Source organism: Phaethon lepturus, unplaced genomic scaffold, assembly GCF_000687285.1.
Source record: "Phaethon lepturus isolate BGI_N335 unplaced genomic scaffold, ASM68728v1 scaffold5052, whole genome shotgun sequence".
NCBI lineage: Eukaryota > Metazoa > Chordata > Aves > Phaethontiformes > Phaethontidae > Phaethon > Phaethon lepturus.
The window spans coordinates 31,191-55,587 of NW_010522468.1; the positions used below are offsets into that span (position 1 = coordinate 31,191).

Below are 24,397 nucleotides of genomic sequence, written 5' to 3' on the forward strand. Positions count from 1 at the left end.
GGTATAATTCTGAGAGAAACAGATCTTTGGTTTTGCAAGTTTGTGGATATGCATGCACTTGGAGATGTTACAGAAACTTCCTTCTTGCTTTATTTCTTTCCAGATGGATGAGATAAAAGGCAAAGACAGAGTGATTCTGGCTCTGGAGAAAGACCTTGGTGTCCAGGCAGGCCATACACAGAAACTGCTCCTTCAGAAAGAAGCTCTGGATGAACAGCTTGTCCAAGTGAAGGAGGCAGAACGATATCACAGTAGTCCAAAAAGAGAGCTTCCTGCAGGAGTGGGGGATATCACCGAACTGATGGGAAGCCCGGTAAGAAAACTGTGTTTTCTTCAAATGTTCAACACAGGGTAATCGCTGCCTGGGTGTTCACATTGGTTTTGTGGTTACTTTTAAAATATTGGAAGGACTAATTAATGGTAAATGGCCATGCACTGCACTGTGCAGTCTCGTTATGATTCAGAAACTCCTTGGACCTCTTGAATTTCAAAGAATGTTGAAGAATATGTGGATATAGAACTTTTAGAATTTACATTGTGAGCTTCGGCTCTGCACCCCATTATTTTCTTAGCTATTAATTTCATACCTTTAGGAATTATTTTAACCAATGGCAAATAGATACTATACTTTTTAAAAACTGAGCCGTGTGATTTTAATCTGTGTCCTATGCACTAGAATTGTTTTATCTGATAGTAAGAAATCAGGTGAGAAATAACCAATATCACGTGAAATATTATTTATCTAGATGCTTTTTTTCAACTGTTAAGCCTTTACATACATTTCACAAGTAAACACTTTTCATGTAATGTATCATGTAGCATTTCCACAGGATGTTATTGTTTAGTGTTTCAGTTAATTAAAATAAGCTTTCCAGACACTGATGTAAAGAGTCTTATTTTAAATGTACACAATCCACTTGCTAAACAATGATGTTAAATTTATGGTGAGTAAATTTTTTTTAAAGGCATTTAATATTTCTATATGTTTTTGATGTAAAGGAGCAGCATTTGGATGAACGAGATGTGCGGAGATTTCAGTTAAAAATTGCTGAACTGAATGCTGTAATAAGGAAGCTGGAAGACAGAAATACTCTGTTAGCAGATGAAAGAAATGAACTGGTAAATTAATTAGTATTAACACAGATGGTGACTGGGAGGGCATCTTTATGGTAAAAGATTTAACGTTGGAAACTCAGTGTTATAAATAATTTACAAATTAGTCGTGGTTGGCCTCAGTCAGTTGTATCTAAATATAACAGACCCTTCTGTAGAAATTCACCTTGTGACTGTAAAGGACATGGATGGAATCCCTCTTGTTCCAGAAAAGTAAAACTGTAATTTTTTGGGGGGGTCATCGTAGTAAAATTGACTGGTAGCTTGCCTGTGGCACTGTATAATGATGTTGTGTAAAACATGTATAATCTATGCAGTTAAATTACTGTATTAATCTTTTTGAAATTTGCCATTGGTTTTGTGTCATGCTTATGCTAGCTAGGAGTTAAAAAAGCTTTTCTGTGATGGACGTGAAAAATCTGCCATTTCTCAAGGGAAATCTCTTAAGTAGGTGAAATTGTCCTAGGAGAGTGATAGTAACTTACAAAAGAGAGGATCTGACAAGAATTTTAAGAATGAATTTTCTTAGCCTGCATAGCTACTTAATTGCTTGTGCTGAGGTTAGTGGTAAAACTCCCATTGACTGCAATGGGCGGTGAGTTTTAATAACTTTTACACGTCCTCTTGTAATGCCCTATTTCTAATGGCAGAAGTAAAGATTTTTCATTCTAATCAGATAGAAATTTTCCCTCATGCAACGTATGTATCTGATTCTAAAATAATGCTATTATGTATGGTGGGGGCAGAAGGGGAGGGCACGCCCATGTGTCAATCCTGTAGATGAGTGAAGCATTGACATCTTCCTCCTAGCTTTGTCAGACCTATGAAGGCTTTGCTTTATGATAAAAGGACTTAATTTATTTATGAGACCTCGATAATTATCGGAAGAGATAATTTTTAAAACTTTCTTGTCCAACATCTTAGCTGAATCTAGATTAGTGAAGTCAATTGAACAATGCTAGACTAACGTTGCATTAATTGAGAACATGATTGTGTCTTTTTCTTTAAACTTTTCTTCTTTAAATAGCTGTGTAGTCTAAACTGCCCTTTCATATGACAAAATTGATTCCTCATTAACACTTTAAGTTTCTTGGTGTAAGAAGAATATGCGTTTTAGCTTGGGTACAGTTTGCCATTTTTCCTACTTTGCCTAGGTGCTGAGCGTTTTGTTGGTTCCCTCCCTCCCCCCCCACTTTTACTGCTACAGTTGCTTTTCTCTGCTCTATACTCTCAAGAACATCTTGCCTTTTTCAAGATTGCATTATATAAAGACAAGATAATTCAGCCTCCTAATCGTTTCTGCAGACAAAGTCGTTCAAAACATCCTTGAAGAATGATGAAGTACTGGAACGTGTATCCTTCAGTGTCCCTCTAGATGGAGGGCATGTATGACTCAGTCAAGTGCTCTTCTTGATACCTAGAGGCATAAGTAGTATATTTTGGAAAACATATGGAGAAGGTTTTGTCATATTGTGAGACAATATTAATAAAACCAGTAATAACAGTAAGTTTGTATGATTAAACACTGTGAAAAATAGTTTTCTTCTGAGAATGAAACAGAAAACCAACTACTCAGTGAAATTATCTCAGGAGAAACATTATCTTTTTCTCATTTCCAGTTAAAACTCAGTAAATTGAAAAATCCTTTGATAAGATTTTTTTAGAAACAAAACAGTTCAGGGATTAATGAAATAAAAAGAGTGAAATATTGAATACACACAAATGCAAGAAAGGGCAGTAATTTGCTTCACATAATTGTCTAAGATCATAAAACCACAGGAACAACATTGAGCAGCTTGACAATGTCAGCAGAATGCTGAGATTGAATCTGTGCCCTCTGGCTGACTTTCTCATTGCTCTAATTACACATTAGGTATAGGATTTTTAAAGTAGAGCAAGGAAGAGTTTACTTATACTAAGGGGTAGTGAAAAGGAGTACCCTAGAGACCGAGTTGCTCGCAAGAAGCTTATATACAATGAGATTAGTTTATTAAGAAATCACTTTTATGGATCATTGCCTAAGTGTTTTCCAAGAGCAAAATCCAGTGACCATATCTAGTGATTTTGTAGACTGTACAAAAATGCTGTTTCTTTTTTGTTTGGACTCCTGTAGTTCTTAGTTCAGCAATAGTCTATATCAGATGCCACTTAACAAAAGAACTAAACTTTCTGAATGAAGGAAGAAGGCAAGGGAAAACACACAGATTTCTTCTTTCCTACAAGTATTAATTAAAGCACAGCTAACTTTGTTCCTTTGCCATTTGCAGCTGAAACGTTCTCGAGAGACAGAAAGTCAGCTGAAGCCTTTGGTAGAAAAAAATAAGAGAATGAGCAAAAAAAATGATGATATGTTGCAATGTATCCAGAGAATGGAAGAGAAAATAAAAAATCTATCAAGGGAAAATGTAGAATTGGTAAGTAATCAGCTCTGACATCATGGTATAAGAACACATTGCACACGGTTACTTTTCAGGTGGAAGTGCTTGTGAGGCTTTTACTCTAATACAGACGTTTCAAAGTCTTAAATTCAACCAATGCAACTGAATATTCATACTCTAAATTCAGAGTGGCATGTGCTTTGTGTTGTATCAATTCACGCTGATTAAGGGAAGGGATCACAGATAGATGTGTTTGGAGGCTATGTTTGGAGGTGTATGACTAAAAATCAGCTTTAATAAAAGCTGTGTTTATGATTGGAAGTCAGAACTGAATTTGAGTGCATGTGCCAAAGGCTCTACTATGTTAGATCATTGAGTTCACTTGTCTGCTAATTTTGTCCCAGACTATGTTCTTTGATTCAGTTTTAAATTATCTTATGTGAGAGATTAACACTGAGGCATACAAAATGTTTGGGGTTTTTTGTTGTTGAAAGAGGCCTTATGTTGTAGTGGAGTATGCACTGATGAGTCCAAAGAATTCTTGATTACTACATCACACATGAGAATTTTCCTCCTGTTCCAGCAAGACACTTTAAAACATTCTTTATGGTTGTGGTGTTGGTTTGGGGTTTTTTTTCAATTTTATTTTAATTTTTGCAGAAAGAGAAGTTATCTGCACAACCAGCACTGAAGAGGCACACGTCTTTGAATGATCTCAGCAGCACACGGGAGGAACAAGAAATTGAATTCCTTAGACTGCAAGTCAAAGAACAGCAGCATGTTATTGATGATCTCACAGTGGTAATGCTTATGACTGGTATACACACATGCATGCACACACATCTATAGGCAAGCTAAAGATTTGAGAGAATATTTTAACTCCAGTTGTAGTGATAAACAAATAGTTCTTTGGCATCAAAGGGTTCTTGTTATTTCTCAGGTAGTGAATGAATTTATTTGAAATGTATATGAATCACTGTGTTATAAAATATTTACCTATTATGAGCTGTTGTGAAAAGAAGTGCATCAGTCCATTCACCTTACTTACAAAATTGGCTGTCAACAACTGAGGAACTTGTAGGAAAGGACATGTTTCAAAACTTAATGACTGAAGCGTGTTGGATGTAGACCCTGGTGCAAACCCAACTACTCCCCTGATCTAGAAGTTCTCGTAAAATAAAGGAACATGTAGGATGGCATTCATTTCACCTAACTAAGCATTTCTGAGCTGGCCACACTAGCTGTCTTTGTACACAAATGGAGAGAAATACGTGTGATGCATCTAAACAAAGGTTTGGATGCATAGTTTAAGATTAGAATTGCACAGCTGCTACCCTGTCACTGTGAAGACCACTTAAGGTGATGCTCATACATGTTTGCACTGTTTGATCAAGAATTTTGAGTTGTGTTAGAGTTATCTAGTGCTATTTAGTGCAACGGATGATACACTCTTCTGGTGCTGGCAGAAATGACGAATCATCTCTGAGAGACCCCTCTAGAGCAGCATCTGGAACTCAGGCAGACTATTCTAGAGCATCTCAAATGGCACTACTGAATGCTACAAAATGATAAAATGAATTTAAGATCATTCTGTCTAAACAAAAAATTAAACAATTGGATACAATATTGAAAATAAAAATAGAAGATCCAAAAAGATAAAGCAAAAAGATGTGTTATTGCTCTGTCTGGAACATTGTCTCTATTCTTGGCAGTTCCTCTGAGATTTTGACCCAGGATTTCTCTCTGTAATCGGTGCCAAAGATTGGTGTCTGCATATGCATTCTCCAGTATCACAGTGTTACAAGCAGTAGGATGTTACTCAGATGCTATGATGTAGGATCTGATTCACAGAGCAATGCTGCTTTTCCTTCCAAATACAACTGTACAGGCAGGGACTGTGGCATGATATTAGATTCTCAGTACATGGCAGATATAACCTCACTTATATTTCAGTGTAAAGTGGGTATGAAAGGACTCTCTTTTACTGTCTCAGCCAGTAATCTGAGTAAATATATTGTATCTTGACTTTAGCCAACTAGTATTTACTTGTGCTTAGTGTGAAAGTAAAATAAACAAATATTTAAAAATATGGTTTCATTTCTGCGTTGTTTCCTATTTACAGATACTTTTTCACTGTCAGAAATAAGTTAACTAGGATACTACTTTGATTGGCAGTACAAACTAATTGACACTTTGCCTTCAATGTGAATGCAGTGGAACTCTGCAGTGCCCTTGTGCTTTTCAGCTATCTTTTCTGGCTCAAATCACACCCTACAGAATATAAATATATCATAATGATCAAGAATGACCCATATGTCACATACCTGATTAGTACAAAAGTCATCAGCTTACCTCCAGCTGAGACCAATATGATACACAGAAATAAGAATAGTCTTAGGCAATAGGGTTGTCTGAATTGATTAGTATTGTCATTTGCAGGGTGTCTTTGATGCTGTAGAAGCCATATAAACTTGAGTTCTCCCACAACAGTGGTTTTCTGGTCAGTTCTTAAAAGGAAAGCTGTTAAGATAAACTCAGATGATTGCAAAAGATACTAGTGATTCAGCAAATGGTGGTTTTGAATTGGCATTATTACTGTTCTGGTAGCTTGATGTATTATTAAGACAGTAAATTAAGCAGTCTTCTTACAAACGATTAGAAACTGGAAGGAGTAGGGGATTTTTGAAGTGTTTGTTTATTCTGCACTGAAGTGAGAGGAAAGGAAAGACAAGACAGAGTCAGAAGACTAGCCAGTTTCTCCAGCCGTTTGGACACCTGCTTGGGATGCAGGAGACCCAGGTTAAAGCTGGGACTGTGCTTTAACCAGGTGCCTGAGGAGGGAGCATTATTCTTCAACACTGTCTAAAATTCAACTTTGTGTTTTCAGCTTGAGCTTAATATATTAATTATTCTGCAGCTTGAAATACCTGCTCCATTCTACCTTGGCAGGCGTTACTTTTCCTTATTCTGAAACCCACATGTATTAAAAGTGCTATATAATTTGTTGTGCTTTTCTGAATTATTGCATGTTTTCCAAAACTTTGTTCCTGGAACAATGTGTTGATAAAGATGAATATTTTTATTGTGGTTTCTGCTGGGAACTTCCTATTTGTCCAGTTTCTGAACTGAATATAAAGCAAATAACTCTGAATAGAGTAATACCATGCAGTGAGCAATAACTGCTAGAGAAGCACTTGGAACTGCTATCGTTCTTTTAAAAAACAGATGTGCTGCAAACAAAGGTGCAGAGCTGAGGAAAGAATCAGGAAAAAGGCAAGGAGACAGATCACCTGCTTCCTATGCTGGTTTTTTGCTTGTTCTCTCCTTTGCATTTTTTGCCTTCTCTTTCTCTGCCTCTTGTTTGGAATTCAAGGCAATATTCTTCAGCTGGAATGTTCATAAACCCTGCATTTTTCCAGTTAACCTCCTCGTATTATGATATAGTAAATTATGATCTTGTTTCAAGGGCACAGTAGAAGAAAGACACTGACTAAGTTTACACAGACTAAGTGAGCCTTTGGATTTGAGACTTTTTCCCTACAAGGATAAGTCTTGTGTAACACTGTATCTGCATGTGCATGGTTGTATATTGGAGTATGCCTGGTATAATGACTTGTAATTCCTAAGGCTGGACTCATTTTTGGCTACCGACCTGCCACTTTCAGGATGGTTGAACGTTGGAGTGAAAATGTGAATTGTGTTTCCATAGTGAGCTTCTTGGTAAAAGAATCAAAAGAACTGTCAGAAATCTGAGCCGACTATTTAACAAAGCCTTTTCTTGCCAGTGTCCCATCGAATGTGTAAAGTATATGGCTGAAGGTTTGTTTGCTAAAGCTGCAGTACAGCATGATGTTATACCAACGTGGTGTTACGCAAAAGGGTAGAGACATTGTCTTTGAGTTAGCTTTACCATAGGCTTTAAGAAGATTTGAATGATATTTCTTTGTGCTAGACATATCTAAATACATATTTTAAAAGAAACCTATACCAAAATGTTCTCTTTCCTTCTAGGAAAGGGAACGATTATTACGGTCTAAAAAACAGAAGAGGAAAAGTCTGAAACCTCCAAAGGTGAGCAAACTCAGTTTTCCATGCATTTTGGTGGTTGTGAACAGTGATTGTTTCAAATATTACCTGAAATTAGAGCTCTACTTAAACTAATGGTAAAAATTTAATATAATTCTCCTGTTTTTTCTAGTGAGTGCTTACTAACTTTTTCTTACAATAATTCAGGAGCTGCAAGTTTTGTACTGCACACAAGTGGTGGTGTTTTGGTTTTTATTTTAAATAAACAATATAATTACACTTTTAGCCACTGTGGCCTAAATGTTCAAGTGGCTTGAGGTCTAAATGATGTAATGACTTCAAACAACTACCATTTCAAAGGAAAAATGCTCAGTCCTTTTTAAAGAAAATACACTCTTCAAACTACTCATACCAAATTACTGCTTAATCACAATTGAAAACTTTAACGCATGCTGGGGTTGTTACTGAAATGATTATAGAATCATAGAATCTTTGTGTTGGAAGGGACCTTTAAAGGTCATATAGTCCAACCCAATGAGCCGGGACATCTTCAACTAGATCAGGTTGCTCAGAGCCCTGTCCAACCTGACCTGGAATGTTTCCAGGGATGGGGCATCTACCACCTCTCTGGGCAACCTGGGCCAGGGTTTCACCACCCTCATTGTAAAAAAACTTCTTCCTTAGATCTGGTCTAAGTCTACCCTCTTTTAGTTTAAGACCATTACCCCCTGTCCTATCTGAACAGGCCCTGCTAAAAGGTCTGTCCCCATCTTTCTTATAAACCCCCTTTAAGTACTGGAAGGCTGCAATAAGGTCTCCCTGGAGCCTTCTCTTCTCCAGGCTGAACAACCCCAAATCTCTCAGCCTGTCCTCACAGCAGAGCTGTTCCACCCCTCTGATCAGTTTTGTGGCCTCCTCTGCATCCTCTCCAACAGGTCCATGTCTTTCCTGTGCTGAGGGCTCTAGAGCTGGATGCAGCACTGCAGGGGGGTCTCAGCGGAGCAGAGGGTCAGAATCCCTTCCCTCGACCTGCTGGCCACGCTTCTTTTGATGCAGGCCAGGATACGGTTGGCCTTCTGGGCTGCGAGCACACATGGCCGGCTCATGTCCAGCTTTTCATCCACCAGTACCCCCAAGTGCTTCTCAGCAGGGCTGCTTTCAATCCCTTCATCCTGCAGCCTGTACCGATGCCGGTGGTTGCCCTGACCCAGGTGCAGGACCCTGCACTTGGCCTTGTTGAACCTCATGACGTTCACACGGTTCCATTCGTCGATCTTGTCCAGGTCCCTCTAGATGGCATCCCGTCCCTCAGATGTGCCAACTGCACCACTCAGCTTGTTATCTGCAAACTTGCTGAGGGTACACTCGATCCCACTGTCTATGTCATTGATCACAGAATCATTAAGGTTAGAAAAGACCTTTAAGATCAAGTCAACCATCAACCTAACATTATCATGCCCACTAAACTATATTCGAAAGTGAAAGATAAAGATTTTATTAAAGAGTACCGGTCCCAGTACAGACCTGAGGGAACACCGCTCAACACCGATCTTCACCTGGACATTGAGTCATGGACCACTACCCTTTGGATGTGACCATCCTACCAATTCCTCATCCACTGAACAGTCCACCCATCAAATCCATTTCTCTCCAATTTAGAGATGTTGTGGTGGACTGTGTCAAAGGCCTTACAGAAGTCCAGATAGACAACATCCATAGCTCTTCCCTTGATGATGCCCCATCCCTGGAAACATTCAAGGTCAGGTTGGACAGGGCTCTGAGCAACCTGCTCTAGTTGAAGACGTCCCTGCTTGTCGCAGGGGGGTTGGACTAGATGAACTTTAAAGGTCCCTTGCAACCCAAACTATTCTATGATTCTATGATATTTCTGCATGTGATATATAAATAGTAAGAAGATTCTAACTATTTTTCTTAACTATTTTGCTCTAGAATGCAAAGTACAAGAGAAACATATAGTTTGTGCTAACAGAAAAGTTTTGCTTCAGAGTGTACCTTCAGTATTTATTGTAATGTGATTAAAGTAATTATTTTTGCTGAAAAATGGTTTTTGTGAAGTCGAACATTAGTGGCCTGGAGCATGTGAGGGCAGTAGAATGAGGTCAGAGGGAAGAAATGGAAGGAAAGAGAAAAAAAAAGATCTGATTATCATCTATATGGGAGCTTAAGATATGTTCTGTCATAAATGGATGCTTGTAGTCAGTGTGTTTTGCATAGTATATTCCTGGTAACTTCCAGGTGGTGCTTTTTTATTTCTCTGTATTCTGTAATATCTGTATTCTGAAGGATTTGTCCTTTGGGATTCTCTGGTTCAGTGGTAATTTCTTCAGATCATGCTTTGAATAATGATGTATCTTTTACATCTGAAGAAAGAAACTAATTCAGAAGTAACAATGAATCTTCCATACATTTTTCTGTTACTTCATGGAAGGCTGATCGGCACCAAATATCTTTACTGTAATCTTGAACCATTCTTTCCTGGTGTAGCATACCTGGAAGTTTGTGTGTTGAGAGTGAGTTTAAAAACAGGACATAAAATTAAATATATATCTGTAATTAACACTGTAATTTTTATAGTCCTCTCTAATTATTAGCCCTTATCAGATTTTAAATTAATTCTGTATGATCTTTTGCTGAATTTTAAAGTTCCTAATGAAACAAAACTAGTTAATTATTTAGGAGTTGATAACTAGTGATGCTAATTTCTGTAGGCTGAAAACTGCCGTAGTCATTCAATTATGTCTTAAATGTTCTGTGTTAATAGAACTTCAGCTGACCTAGAGTCTGTACCCTTTCGTTTTACCTATTTTCTCTTGAGCAAGCTGCTGCTTTTGTGGTATCTTCTTTTCCTTACTGACCAAAGCAGGAGTTAAACAACATAAGGCTTGGAGAAAATGTGCATGATACCATTAAAAAATCTGTGGCAGTTCTATTCCTCATGTGGTAGGAGTACTATAACTGGGGGACTTCTGCAGAGATTACTGCAGGAATTGTGTGTATATGAGCAGCGGAGTTAGTAGAGGTTTGCTTCTTATTTATGATATGATAAATACGCCAGAAAGAACAAATTAATCAGTAGCAGACGTAACTCCCACTAGTTATTCATCCCCTGTCCTTTAGCTCTTCGGTGCCCATATGGAATTGACCATTTGAAATTTTATTTGATGCTATCTCCTCAATAGAAAAGCAGGAATATAAACCAAAAACAACTGAAAAGAGAAAGTTGTGAGAGAAGAGTGAATGGGATTATGTATACTCTACTAGTCATACTATATATAATTTTATATATATATAGTTTCTAAATGAGCTAATGCATTGAGGAGGGAAAGAAGTCATCAGTAATATATTTATTAGTGTCCTATTACCTGGCATCATATAAACCTGGAGGCTATTCACATGTGTATGCGGTGTTGACTCGGAGTTTAAACACTGTTGATGTTAGCTTCTAAAAATTCAATCCTAGCATACAGGCTGGCTTCCTTCCAGGTCACCTGTGTGGTCCTTTGAGGATCGAAATCCTCGAAGGAAGCTATGTTTCCCACAATTTTCCAGCAGTTTTTTATTTAAACAATCTGTGTAGAATGGGTGCTTACTCAGATGAGCTGTTGGGATTGTACCATCTTCATCCTCTCTTGTCTTTACAGCCTGTGTCAGGAATTCAGATAAAAATGGTAGAATTCATCTCCTTCATTAATTAACGGAGGAGAGATATAGACATCTCACTCTGGACAAAATGGTAACATTAAGTGGTGATTGTTCTCCTCTGGAAGTAGGATCTAAATAGGCCATAGGAATTTTGTCCTAAAACTGCCTATTTCTCCCCATGGACGAGAAAGGCAGTCTAAGATGAGTTGCTTTATGTATAGACATGTACAGTGCAAGTGTGTTTCTGTCTATGACCTGTGCAAGATTTTTCTATCATACAGATGATAACCTAATATGTCCTAACCAACCACTCAGAAGGAGAAATTACTGATGTAAATCTTTGGCTTTGCATTTCTAAGATTGGTTAGATGTAAAATCAGCATTAAAACAGTGAATTGTCAAGTTTGGCTGTTGGAGTTGGATCTATTTCCAGCTGTGTCCCACTTCCCTTGACAAAGTGAAAAAGGAAATAACTGATGAGAATTAGGTTTCACGCGTGTGGTCAGATAAGCTCAGACTAGAAATATAGAAAGGTTCCTTTTTTGTTTCTAATAAACAGGAACTTGGTGCACAGGGTGAATACTTACACATGTCTACAGCTTCTCCTAAACAGGTACTTTTGCACTCCAGATTCCTGAATTTTCGAGGTACTCTGGACAGTGTCTGTGTTTGTTTTCTAATATGAGTATTTTCCTGACAGTGATTCCAGTTAGCTGGAGCAGAATCCATGGCGTGCCTTTCTCCATCTTTAAAACAGCTTGTGTGAATGATCTCTCAGGCTGGTTCAGTAGCCGTTATAGCCCGACTGGGTCTAAACAACATCAGTTCAGCTGAGAAGCTTTGGAAAACACCAAGGATTTTTTTTTTTTTTTTTTTTTTTAATTAGGTGTGTCTGTTATTTCTGGAGCTCTGTAGGTGCACTAGGTTACTGTTGCTAGTGTAGCTTTGAGCACTCTTCTAATTACCAAGGGGCATAGGAGTCCGTAGAACAGTGCTGGTAACCTGCAGCTCAGGTTTTCCGCTCAGGTTTCCAGCGGAAAGGAGCAGCATAGTGGGATGGGGCTTTGTAACCCCTGTGGCTGCAAGGCGTTTCGAGGAGTAATATGATGACTCGTAGGATAGTTTTCTCTGAACTGAAGCAGCCGAACCTGATAGAGCTTTTTGTTTTGTTTTGTGTGTGTTTGTTGTTTTGCATTAACGTCCCATTGGACTTGTTAGGAAGATGTATCAGAGGTGAATCTTCTTTTGCTGTCTAAAGGATGCTTTTTTCCCAGGTGTTTTTTGCTTCTTTTCCCCTCTTCCCTCCCCAATTTTGGTAGTGAAATAACCAAGAAACTTCAGAAACAGTATTTTGGGGGATTTGTTTATTTTTGACACAAATAATGGTGTAACAGTGATTCCATGACTGATGGGAGTCATGCATTTTAAAATAAGGCATAATTGGCTGGTTTGTTTGGAAACTGCAGGACTCTACGGATTTATTTCTTTGTTTAAACTTTAACACATATACTGTATTCGTGATAGTGGAAAGCCTGCACACTGGTGTGATGGAGTTCATATTTCTTGTTTTATATTTTTCTTTTTTTATCTGCCTCTGTGCTTTGGTATGCCTATATTTTTCTGGCTGCCAAGAAATGACATATAAGCATGAAGGTAAGATGTTACTGATTAGCTCATCTGATTGCATTATGAGGAAATTCGTCTTGGATCATTTTCATCATGTTAGATTAAGTACTTGAAAATGAGATATTTAAATGTAAAGTGAAACTACTTTAGCAACAGTGAAATCAGATTATTTATGTGTAAGTATATCTAATCCAAGCCATTAAAAATATGAGGGTATATTGAAATTTGCATATAATATAGTCTATATGTCACTATTGATTTATAACATGCTAAACTTCCATATTTACTGAGCACTATACTTCAGTAGAAGCATTAATACTTGAGTTATAAAGACCTAATGCATAATTTTACTTTTAAAATTATGTGAAAACATTGATATAAATCCACGTGAAAAATTGTTGTTATTAAATGCATGGTGGTAGTCAGTGGAAATTAGAATTTAAATCAGAATTTTTCAGCAATTTACATGACTACTTTCTCAGTTATGAAGTTATGATTTAGAAGTAACAAAAGTACAAATCAATATAAAAGAATTTTTAAGTATTTAATTGAGAATATTCCCATTTTTAACAAAAGCTTGAATGAAACTTGAATGAAAATAGTGTATAGTTAAAAAAAATGCAGTAGGTATTGTACAGATTTGTATATACTTTTCCAAAACCATTGTGATTCAGCTTTTGAGCTATATGTGGAATCTTTCTTGGAAGATTTATACCATTTATTTATTTATTATTTATTACAGTCTTTATCAACAAACTTTGTACCAATCAGATGTCTTTTTTTGCTTCTTTTTTTTTAAGAAGAGCTTTCTACAGCTCTTCTCTTATCAGTTAATTTGTTCTGGTTTTGCTGTGAATTGCTGTGAATTGCTTCTTGTAGCTAGTTGCTTCAGGTACTGGAAGATCAACAATAAAACTAGCTATTTTGTAATTATGTCATGAAGCAATTCATATATTTGCAGTTTTTATACAGTGGTTAAATACCTTATCTCCATTTCTATGGAAAGTATCTGCTCCATGAAATGTTAAATGTACAGCTTCTCTAAAGAGGAAGGAGTCATTAAAAGTGAATACATGGTTCTCTCATAACTCGAAATGTTGTAGGCAGTCTGTATGGCATTTAACAGTTTTTGAGTTTTAACTCTTCTTGAAGTATTGAGGACTTTTAGTGTGATGGGAAATAATAATTTTCTTGCATAATTCCCTCCCATGTAATAATAAAGTGATTTATTTATTAACATATGCAAATTATTTCCCCCTAGTTTTACTACTAGTGAAATGCTTAAATACAGCTAGTATCTTTTGTCAAAATAATGGCATTTCTTTAAGTGTGTTCTTGAACCTTTATGCATTTATGTAAAGTCAAACCCACTGTTGTTTTACTGTTGTTTTTTTCACTCATTGAAACAGTGGGTGTGGGTGTGTGCATGCAGGGTTAAAGGAAGATACATACTTAAGCTGAGTTATCTACAAAAGCGGCTGTAGTCTGAGGTATAGCAAAAAGCCCCAGAGGTATGACAAGTCTTGTCAGTTTTAACTAAGCTGCTGCTGATCTTCATGGTACTGTGTTCTCTCTGCCATATATATGAGATAATAAATTGGAGTTTTGTTCTCCATCTTTCAGAAGTCCCTTCTAGCAGCCTTTTCAAAGTCAAGACTTGACTCTTTACTTTGTCAGGCCACAAGCCTGTACTTCATTGCGGGTTTTGGTCGAGCTTTGCTCAAGTGCGTTTGTCATTTTTTGATGCCAGGCACCCTTGAAGCAGGAGGCATGAGCAGGGTCAGCTGTTCTTAACTCCTCTGAGTTGCTTGTCCTTGGCTAGGTTCCTCCAAAGCACGGGCTAGTTGTTCTGAGCCCCATCCACAGACAAGCTGGTATGGGCTGAAGAGCATGCTATAAAAATATCGGCGTAAGAGTCTGCATGCAGCTTTGTTTTGGGTTTACATTCAGCATCTTTGAGTAAAAAGTATCCACGCCGCAAAACAAGGATGCGGTTTTCATGAAAGTCTCTTGGTTTTTGTTTACCTGCCATCACCATCTCTACCTCCATATAATCTACCTTCATCCTTTTGGAACTGTATCTGCTCATTGGTTTGGAGTCAGAAAGTTCTTCCTGACCGGTTAACCTGGCAACCCAAATTATAAAGTTGTCTTCCTTACAACTTGAAGGCAGCACTATTTCTTTAGCCCTACTTTCAACTCCCAAGGTTTACTGGTAGTATCGCTGTTACATGATTGTAGGCTGCAGCGAGTGTTCAGTGTGGGATAGGTAGTGGGCCATCTCCCAAGGACTAATTACACCTCAGTTTTGGTGGTAAATCTTTGTACTTATGAGAGAGGAGTCTGAAATGTTTGTAATTCGAGTGTGAGAGAACACATTAGCTTTCTGGATAAGTCTTTATATTTCTAGAATAGAGCTTAAACCTGTTCCCCCTACTTTAAGTAGGACAGAACAGTGAACAAACTGGTGCAACCTGTGAATGCCGAAGGAAAGGATTAAATTATCCCAGGGAAATGTTTCTCTTAAGCACCTTAGACATAGCTCTCCCTGGTGAAAGGATCACAGTGCTTCCTAAACAACTGAGAGTAGTGTGACTTCACAGGGTTTTACTGCTATAACTGCGATCCTTTTCTTTTCTTGTGAATACACTAAATAGTGGCCAGGTAGCTTGCAAAAGGACGGTTGTTTCTCAAGATTGATCAGAAACTCTTTGCCTTCTCTGCTGCATCGCATTTATCTGTATGCATAAGGGTAAGCACAGTCCATTTGGAAAAGATGTGGCTTTTTGGGTTGAGTTTGGGGTTTGTTTTTTTTTAAGTGCACAACATCCTTTCAGAAGGAGATTTTAGTAGAACCAGTTAATTTAAAAATGCAGTCTGAAGGAAATTTTTAAATTATGATTTGACGGGCTCATCTTAAGTGACCACAATGAAGTGGTTCAGAACAGGGCTTGAAGCTGTCTTCGGTAATTTGAGCGGGATTAGCTGTACTGTGAGACAGTTACGGAATTTTTAGTTTAGGAGTGATGAGACTGTGACCTGGTGGACCATGGTAACCAGGGCTACAGACTGTAAATGGGGTGCATGGGATCATGCGTGCCGGCACCAAGTCACACCTATGAGCGTGGTTTTGTGGTACCACTTACATCAAGGCAGCGTATTTTGGCTGTTGATGAGAGCTGTGCTGAGCCCAAAGAATATATTAAGCATTATGGGGCTTTGCGAGAAAGTGAAGATGGGGCTTTGTAGACATACTGGAAGAATGTATAAAGTTAGAGAAGTCTAGAAGGCTGCAGGGAAAGGTAAATATTTGAAATTCATTATGAGATAGGTTATCATAGACAAAATAAAACCTTTCGGTATCTTGATTGAAATTAATAGTTCACAATTCTATTCCCTTAGCCAGTTTGGCTTTGCTGAGATGTAAGATGTCTGATGTTCTGGATGAGTAACAACTGATAATTTTTTTCATCCTTTAGGCATTTTTAATGAACAGGGCTATTATCTTCTCACTTGCAATCTGTACTGTTGGTGGTTGGTTTTTTTTAATTAAAAACCCAAACTGTGACATCGGGATCTGTCATCCAGCATTCAAGCAATGACACAAATATAGAGATGGATAGACAGATTTTTCTTCATCTTCTTAGAACCGCCTCTCTCCACTAGCCTCCCTGTCTAGGATGCTTCATAACCTGACTCCATTTTTCCAGCAACACCCTTTTTTAATTTTCTTAATTTTCCTCCTTCTCTAAATTTATGTTGGATTATTAGAACACTTCTATGGTATAAAGAGTTAGGCTTTCTATTGATTAGGAACAGTTAACTTCTGTTATTGTTATTTTGGAAGGAAAAATACTGGAAAAACTGGTTTTGTAGTTAAATGTTTAAGCAATTTTTTTTAATAGCTGAATTTCTATGGAAATTTGCTGCTTTCTGAGCATATGATAGGAAACTGGTGGAAAGTGGGCTCTTAAAATGGTGAAAGGATTATTGCAATTGTGATGTTTTATGTAAAAACAAAAAATCTGTCAGCAGGCATTTAATTGATTACACTGTGAAAAATTTTTAAAATCTGCATTGAAAGGTTGGTTTTCCCTAAGCATATGTTTTTTTGGTTAGTAATATTGGAGCAAACTTTTGAAGGAACTCAGTATTATGGTATTGAAAAAATAAATGGAAAGCAGCAATTTATACTTTTAAGTAGGATTTTGGCAAAATAGATAGAATAAATTAATCTCTTTTTTTTTCCTTTTTTTTCTTTTTTTAAAATTAGTGTGACTAATGAAATTTGTTCTACATTGTTCTTTGGAATATTTTTTCCCTGTTGGTTCCACATCTTATATGTTACATCATACTGGGTTACTTTCTTCTGAGTAGATGTTGCATTGCTCTACTGTGAATCTTGTAAGATCTGTATGATTTTGATAAATTAGCTTTTATACTTTTGCTAAAGCATCATTCTATTGGCAGTTACACAGTGCTATGTGCAGTTCAGTTCTTGGAGGTTCTTATGCAAATGATGGTGCAAAAGTGGCTCATTTAATCAGAGAACAAAGGTTTACAGTGGAACCATTTTTCTGCCTCAATACTAAAACAGTGGTCAGAGAAGACCTTGGCTACTGCTTACTGGGTCATTGGGGTTTTCCAGCTGTTTGACTAGTAACTAAGAAAAACTAACTTTTCAGAGGCATGTTGTGGAGACATTTTTTGGATTTGATGAAGAATCTGTTGATTCAGAAACGTCATCTGTGACTTCATATAACACAGATAAAACAGACAGGACACCAGCAACACCCGAAGAAGATTTGGAAGATGTAAGTACTAGCTGATTTGTTCTTAAATTCTATAAAAATTTATATAGACTACTGATGCAAACATTTTTTTCAGCTATGCTGCCACAGGAACTATGAAAGATTTGGCAGAGAATCGCTTTGTTTTTTTCAAGTCCAGTAACACATACACAGTCATTGCAATAGAATTAATACGGTAATATTCTGCCTGACAGATTTGGCAGATATTGGGCGAAGGAATAAAATTGTTTTTCTCAAACCCTTTCTTATTAGTCAAAAGACAATGAATAGGCATGTTGCTTTGCCAAAAGTCAATAGTTACTAGACAATAGTTTCCCTTTCAACCTTGTAATTTATTTGACTGTTTTGATACAACGAGGATTTTCTTCTGTGCATACAATACTCAGAGAGGTTTTTGCCATTCATTAGGACTTAAATGATGATAGGTAGTAGACACCCACTGACATGTTTTGTCTCAGCTCTGTAATATACAGTGCAGCTGGCCTACTTGAAAAGATTGCAGGGCTGAGGACAAAGCACGAATTAGATGCTCTTTTTTATCTTTCTTTCCTGTTCACTAACTTGTGCCTAATACTCCTCCATCACAAGAAGCTTCCTATTTTTCTAGCTTTAATATCAAATAATATATAATTCTCTTGAGCTTGAGATCCCGGAGCAGAAATTAATTAAAGGGAAGGATATTTCTTGCCCACAGCATTATAGGAAAGACCTTGAAAGTGTTGATGTCAGTTGCTCAAAATTCAAAGAAAATGAAGACATGAAAATATCTAATGTTAAAAAATAATTAATAAACCATCTTCTGGCTTTTCAAATATAACTTCTGTGTTAGTGTGCTTGTGCTGGTAAAATGCGTTACCCTGGCATTGTAGAGGAAAAGAGTAAGGAGGGAGCGATGGACTGCATGACAAACAGAACAAACCCCTTCTGAAGCCCCTGTGGCTCTGGAGTTGCTGAAGGCAGTGGTGCATGTTCCCTCTCATCTTTCCCCAGTCAGTTTTTTCCCATTTCTATACATTACTGCCTTACATAGTAACTTACGCTGTCCTGAAATTGTAAGGTAGATGCGGTTACTGATCTCTGCATTTCTGCATCATCATCAAATCATCCTTCCTTCCATTTCCACTTGTTTTAGTTTTTTAAACCTTTATTAAACTTTGAGATTCAGTATGAGTTGTGTTCCTCGTTCTGTTTGCCTACATAAACAAACCCATTATCATATATATTTATACAAACCCACTTTTTTTCCCTCTTCATTAAGAGCACGCCTAAAGAAGAAGCTGAACTAAGGTTCTGCCAGCTAACAAGAGAGTATCAAGCTTTGCAAAGAGCATATGCATTGCTTCAAGAACAAGTTGGTGGAACCCTGGATGCAGAGAGAGAAGCACGGGTAATTTTTTAACTGAAATTTCTTTTAACTCTGAAATAATTGAAAAAGCTGAAAAAACTTGGAACAGCAGGAGATACCTTTGCAGGTCAGTGAAATGCAAAGCGTAGTGTTCTTAAGGATTAGAGGATATTATCAGTAAGGTGACAGCTTAGATTCATCTGGTGCGATTAGAACAAAGAAACCATTATACTTTATTCTAGCATGCATAATCTATTAAAGGTTTCAGTAGTAAGACAGTGTTATTGAGAATGATAGCCCAGTTGAATCTGCAATTTGCATAGCAGCATGATGGATTTAAAATGAATTGGAGAATAGGTTGTTATAAGTACTTAGGCACTTGTATCATAGGTGTATATTAAAAATCTGATCCAAATCTGACAAAGGAGGTTTTTTTTTCAAGTGTTTTGTCAAATGTATGAAATCATAATTAGTTTTTAAAAACCTCGGTTTGAGACTATTCTTCCACTAAAAAGTACATAGCTAACTGTTATCCCTATTAGGTTAGCATGTTCTATTGTTTACTCTCTCTGAAATAAATGTTTTTTTTATTCTTACAGCAATCTCTGTACTATTTGAAGTATGAGAGAGTATGTATTCTGTTTCATTTACCCTTCTGCTGCCACTGTGTTTAACCATTTAGTGCAGAGATGAGGTCAGCAGAAGCCATGCTAATATCTTCCATTCTGTTTTCTCCAAACTGGGGAGGAGAGAAATCACCTAATGAGTTGGTGAGCTCTGACTTGGTCCCCAGATCTATTCACTGAACAGCAGTGGCATCAAAATAGGGCTGAGTTAACTAAAGGCAACATGTCTTCTACTTTGTCCCAACTCCTTGCAGATAGGGGCATGTCTAGAAATGTAGCGTATTTACAAGTCACTCTCTACTTGAATGACTGTTGTGATTGCTGACCAAAGAACATGTAACATCCAAATGGGCAAGCGATATCCATAGAGCTGGAAACTTCATCATCTTCACCTCATGTCCTTCATTCTGCATCAAGTCCAGCTTGAACCTGTAGATAACTGATGTCGTTGTGAGGCCACTCTCAATTATCTCTGAAGGGTCATGGCAATTGTGGAAGGTTCCTGAGGACTGTAAGAAAGCAAATGCCACTCTTGTCTTAAGAAAGGCAAGTAGAAGAATCTGGGGAACTGAAAGCTGGTCGTTCTCACCTTGGTCCCTGGGAAAGGGATGGAGCTAATAATCATGGAAACTGTTTCCAAATGTCTGAAAGACAAGAACGTGACTGGGAGTGATCAGTAGCAATTTACGAACGGGTAATCACACTTAACCAGTTTGATAGCCTTGGCAGATGAGTTGAGAGCAGTGGATGTTGTTTATCTTGACTTTAGTAAATCTTTTGACGCTGTCCCACGTAAGATTCTCTTAGACAAGCTGATGAATTACAAACTAGACAAGTGGACAGTGAGGTGGACTGAAAATTGTCTGAAATAGCCAACAAGGTTGTGATCAGTGGCAGACAGTTCAGCTGGAGGTATGTCACCAGTGGTGTATACCAGGGTTTGATACTGGGTCCCGTACTATTTAACCTCTTCCTTCATGACCTTGATAATTGAACAGAGTGCACCTGCAGCAAGTTTGCAGATGATACAAAATCGAGAGGAGTGGTTGATGCATGAGATGGTTGTGCTGCAATTCTGAGGAACCATTCAACTGCCTGAAGAAATGCATGAAGAGGAATCTCATTAAATCCAACAAAGGGAAGGAAAAGCTCTGCATGTGGGAAAGAATAACTCCAGGCACCAGACTTGGGGCTGGCTTGCTGGCAAGCAGTTATACACAAAAGGATGTGGGAGTGTCCTGGTGGACACCAAATTGCACATGAGCCAGCAATGTGCCCTTGCAGCAAAGAAGGCTAACAGCCTCCTGGACTGCATTAAGAAGGTGTGCAGCAGGTGATCCTTCCTCTCTACTCGTCTTTGATGAGGCCACATCTGGACTTCTAGGTCCATCTCTGGGCTCCACCAGTATAAGAAAAACATGGACGTATGGGACAGAGTCCAGCGAAGGGCCACAAAGATGATTAAGGGCTTGGAGAACCTGATGCACAAAGAGGGGCTGAGACTGTTCAGCCTGGATAAGAGGAGGCTCAGGGGTATCTTATCGATTTGTGTAAATACCTGATGGAGGGAGTAAAGAAGATAGAATGAGACTCTTCTCAGCAGGATCCAGCGAAAGGACAAGATGCAACAGGCACAAATTCAAATACCATTTAAACCTAAGGAAAATCCTTTTTCCTCTGAGGGCAGTCAAACATTGGAACAGGTTTCCCAGAGAGGTTGTGGAGTGTTCATCCCTGGAGATAGTCAGAAGCCCACTGGACAAGGTCTTGAGCAACCTGTTCTAGGTGCCACCCTGATTTGAGCATGGGAGTTGGACAGGTGATCCCTTCCAACCTCAATGAGACTGTGATTCTAAAAATTGTTTAAGCATTAAAAAAAATCCCCTAACCTACATCCCCCCACCAAAAAAAACCCCCGAACCCCAGAAATGGAGAAATGTGTTAAATATTGTGAATGATTACATATTACTGCCTTCATTGTATTGTGCCACTGCAACATGTTGCTAATAATGCAGAAAGACAAAGATTTTAATGGATTTAAAAATTACTGATGGGGATGGACTCAATTTATCCCAAAGCAGGAGCTGCCATTAGCGTAATGGTTTAGAACTGTTTAGAACAATCAATAAAATATTCACAAAATTCTATATTGCTAGATTGCTGATGGTTATTAGGCATACATGTGCGCTATTTCGTCTATGTCATTTTCTCTGGAAAGCATCTTAAAATCCACTTACTGAATATTCTCAGGTTTAGAAACAGTATGCTTGTGGGAACAGAACCTCTGTGTGTTAATAAGCAAAGCTTTCCAGTTAAAAGTTACAGAAGAATGTATACTGCTTGACATTATCTGGAGATATTTACAGCTAAAAATGTTGTCTATTATCCCCAGAGTCAGCACGTGGAAGATTCAGGGTTTACTTTAAAATGTGTCATGTTTTGTTTGGAGGCTTTTTTCCCCAAGATTCTTTGAAGTGCCTCTCAACCAACCTTAACTTTTTTTTTTTTTTCACCCTGTGAAATACAGTTCTTATAATAGTAGAATTATTGCTTTATGGCTTTATTTGTTAGAGTTCTCAGCATCTTACAAAAGTCTAGTCACATTTGACACTCTCTTTTTAAGTAGGACTCTTAGCCAAGGAAAGCAATAAGGACTTTGGACATCACTTCTCAAGCTAGAATTGGGGTGGAGAGCATAATTACATCTACTATTAAAGTTTCTGAGGCACTTATGTATTTGACAGTTATGAGAGACCATTATGTATTTCCTTTGCCTTCATGGGAAGGGGGACCCCGGTATGAATATTTCTGTAATAGCCTTTATTTAATAGCCCTAATTTAAAAAATTTGCAAACTGTCCCTGTAGTACACTTTGGAATTGTTGCTCTTTCTTGTGGCATTTTTGTCTCTTTTGTCACATCCGTGCAAATCCGTCTTTTGAGTGAGTCAGAAGGTAGCTTTTTGCATGATTGGTTTTGTAGGGCCCGACGTTCTGGTGGGATGAACATTTCCTAATACTTTTAGATGAGGCTTAAGATACACAACGAGGACCCGAAGATGCAGAAGGAAATCCCTGTAGGAAGTTTTAAACTGCTTGGGTGAAAGTGTACCTGAAAACGAGTGAGAACAGTACTTGCAGTAGCTCAGGGAGCCTCAGTGACGGAAGGTCTCCGCAGATATCCTTTGGTTTATATCCTTTTTGCTTAGTATGTATGATCCAGTCCCTTTTAGGGCATCACTGGACTTGGGGGTTAATACCTATGGTAGTGTAATAGTTAAAGTACTAATGACGTAGAATGGGGAAAACTGACTGGCATATGCTCTGTATGGGATATATAATTATTTTGGGTCAATATATTTACCTGTGGGCCTTTTTCAATGCTTATTGCAATTCTCTTTCTCTCTTGCCCCCTTTTTCCCAATTGCCTTGAATTAGCAAAGCTTATGAACAGCTTCTTAGAGATCTTTCAGTTCCTGACTCCCCGCCCTCACCCCGGGAGGAGCTTTGTGGCTGAATATGTGACAATAACATCTTTTTAGGCCAGGAAAGAAAAATGCTGTTCAACTGGTGGTTGTAAACATAAACACAAAAGCGATTATTTTAATGAAAAGCATTTAAAGCTGCCTGGACAACCCATAAATGGGTAGAAAGTATCTTTACTTCGATTCTGTGTGTAATTAAATCTACCTGGATGTGCATGCATATACACACACTTTTTGATACTTTTTTTTCCTCAGACTCGTGAACAACTGCAAGCTGATCTTCTCAGGTGTCAGGCAAAAATTGAGGACCTGGAGAAAGCCCTAATCGAGAAAGGACAGGTAAAAGGCTCTCTTAATGTCCTCTGCCACATCATTTTCTCCCTTGCATGCAGTGGTGCCCTTGCCATCTTCATTGCTTGCTGGCGTGCTGGTGTGACTGATGCAGCTTAATTGCTGGTCCAGCAATAGATGACTAAAACAAAGTATTTCGTAGGCTAAGAAAATGCCATTAAGGATTCATTTTCTAATACATAATACACTAAAGCATAATATCAAAGTAACCGCATGTACATGCATTGTAAATTCTGTTCCCGTTGTCATTTGGTGAAGGCCTTTCTCATCTTTTCCGTTTTGTTTATATTTGCTATAAATTACAATAAAATATTCTATATTTGTACTGGATAATATATTTGGTGTGTAGCATAGAAAAAAATCAAAAAACAAATCACTTCCACACATGCTTCAGCTACAGAAATGAACCCCTGAGTGTGTCTGGTTACAGGAAGCAGCTTGTGGTGTTACTCTCCTGGGCTTAAATTCTTGGAGGAGCCAACTGCTTTCAAATTCCCATACAATCCCACAGAGTAACATTAGGCCTTATGCTTCAGTATATCTTGTAAATACCTGACAAAGATGTAGCTACTGATGCATAGTTAGTAATGTCTAGGATCTTCAGGAAGGCTGATTAAGAGTTATCAGAGTGCATTTAAAAGATGTTCAGTTGCATAACTGCTAGAACGCCTCGAGAAAATGGGGGAGATGTTATTTTACATGCTCTTGTTTGAAATAACAATTTTAAGATTGCAGGTAGCATACAGTAATAAAATAAGATACAGCTATCTATAGATATAAATTTCAAAACCTAATGATCCTCTAGCATTGAATAAAAACGACCTGTGAATAACGCTGAGTTGATGACATTACTATTTTTATGGTTTATTCTTTGTAAAAAAAAAAAAAATTTCTGTAAGATTCTGTATAAATACGAATGGTTTGGGACCATATTGAAATTAAAGATAAAAATTGTTTATGCTAGCTTCCACACAG

General features: G+C 37.8%; 1 protein-coding gene across 1 annotated transcript in view; it reads left to right on the top strand.

Annotated features, from left to right (window-relative positions):
* JAKMIP1 (janus kinase and microtubule interacting protein 1) overlaps positions 1 to 24,397 on the top strand; it is a 55,729-nt gene that overhangs the window by 27,045 nt on the left and 4,287 nt on the right. Inside the window, exons 3-10 of the mRNA XM_010281808.1 lie at positions 104 to 313; positions 1,000 to 1,119; positions 3,381 to 3,527; positions 4,152 to 4,292; positions 7,503 to 7,562; positions 17,492 to 17,620; positions 18,876 to 19,004; positions 23,327 to 23,410. Of these exons, the coding sequence (XP_010280110.1) occupies positions 104 to 313; positions 1,000 to 1,119; positions 3,381 to 3,527; positions 4,152 to 4,292; positions 7,503 to 7,562; positions 17,492 to 17,620; positions 18,876 to 19,004; positions 23,327 to 23,410 (1,020 nt within the window). The remainder of the gene's footprint in view (positions 1 to 103; positions 314 to 999; positions 1,120 to 3,380; positions 3,528 to 4,151; positions 4,293 to 7,502; positions 7,563 to 17,491; positions 17,621 to 18,875; positions 19,005 to 23,326; positions 23,411 to 24,397) is intronic.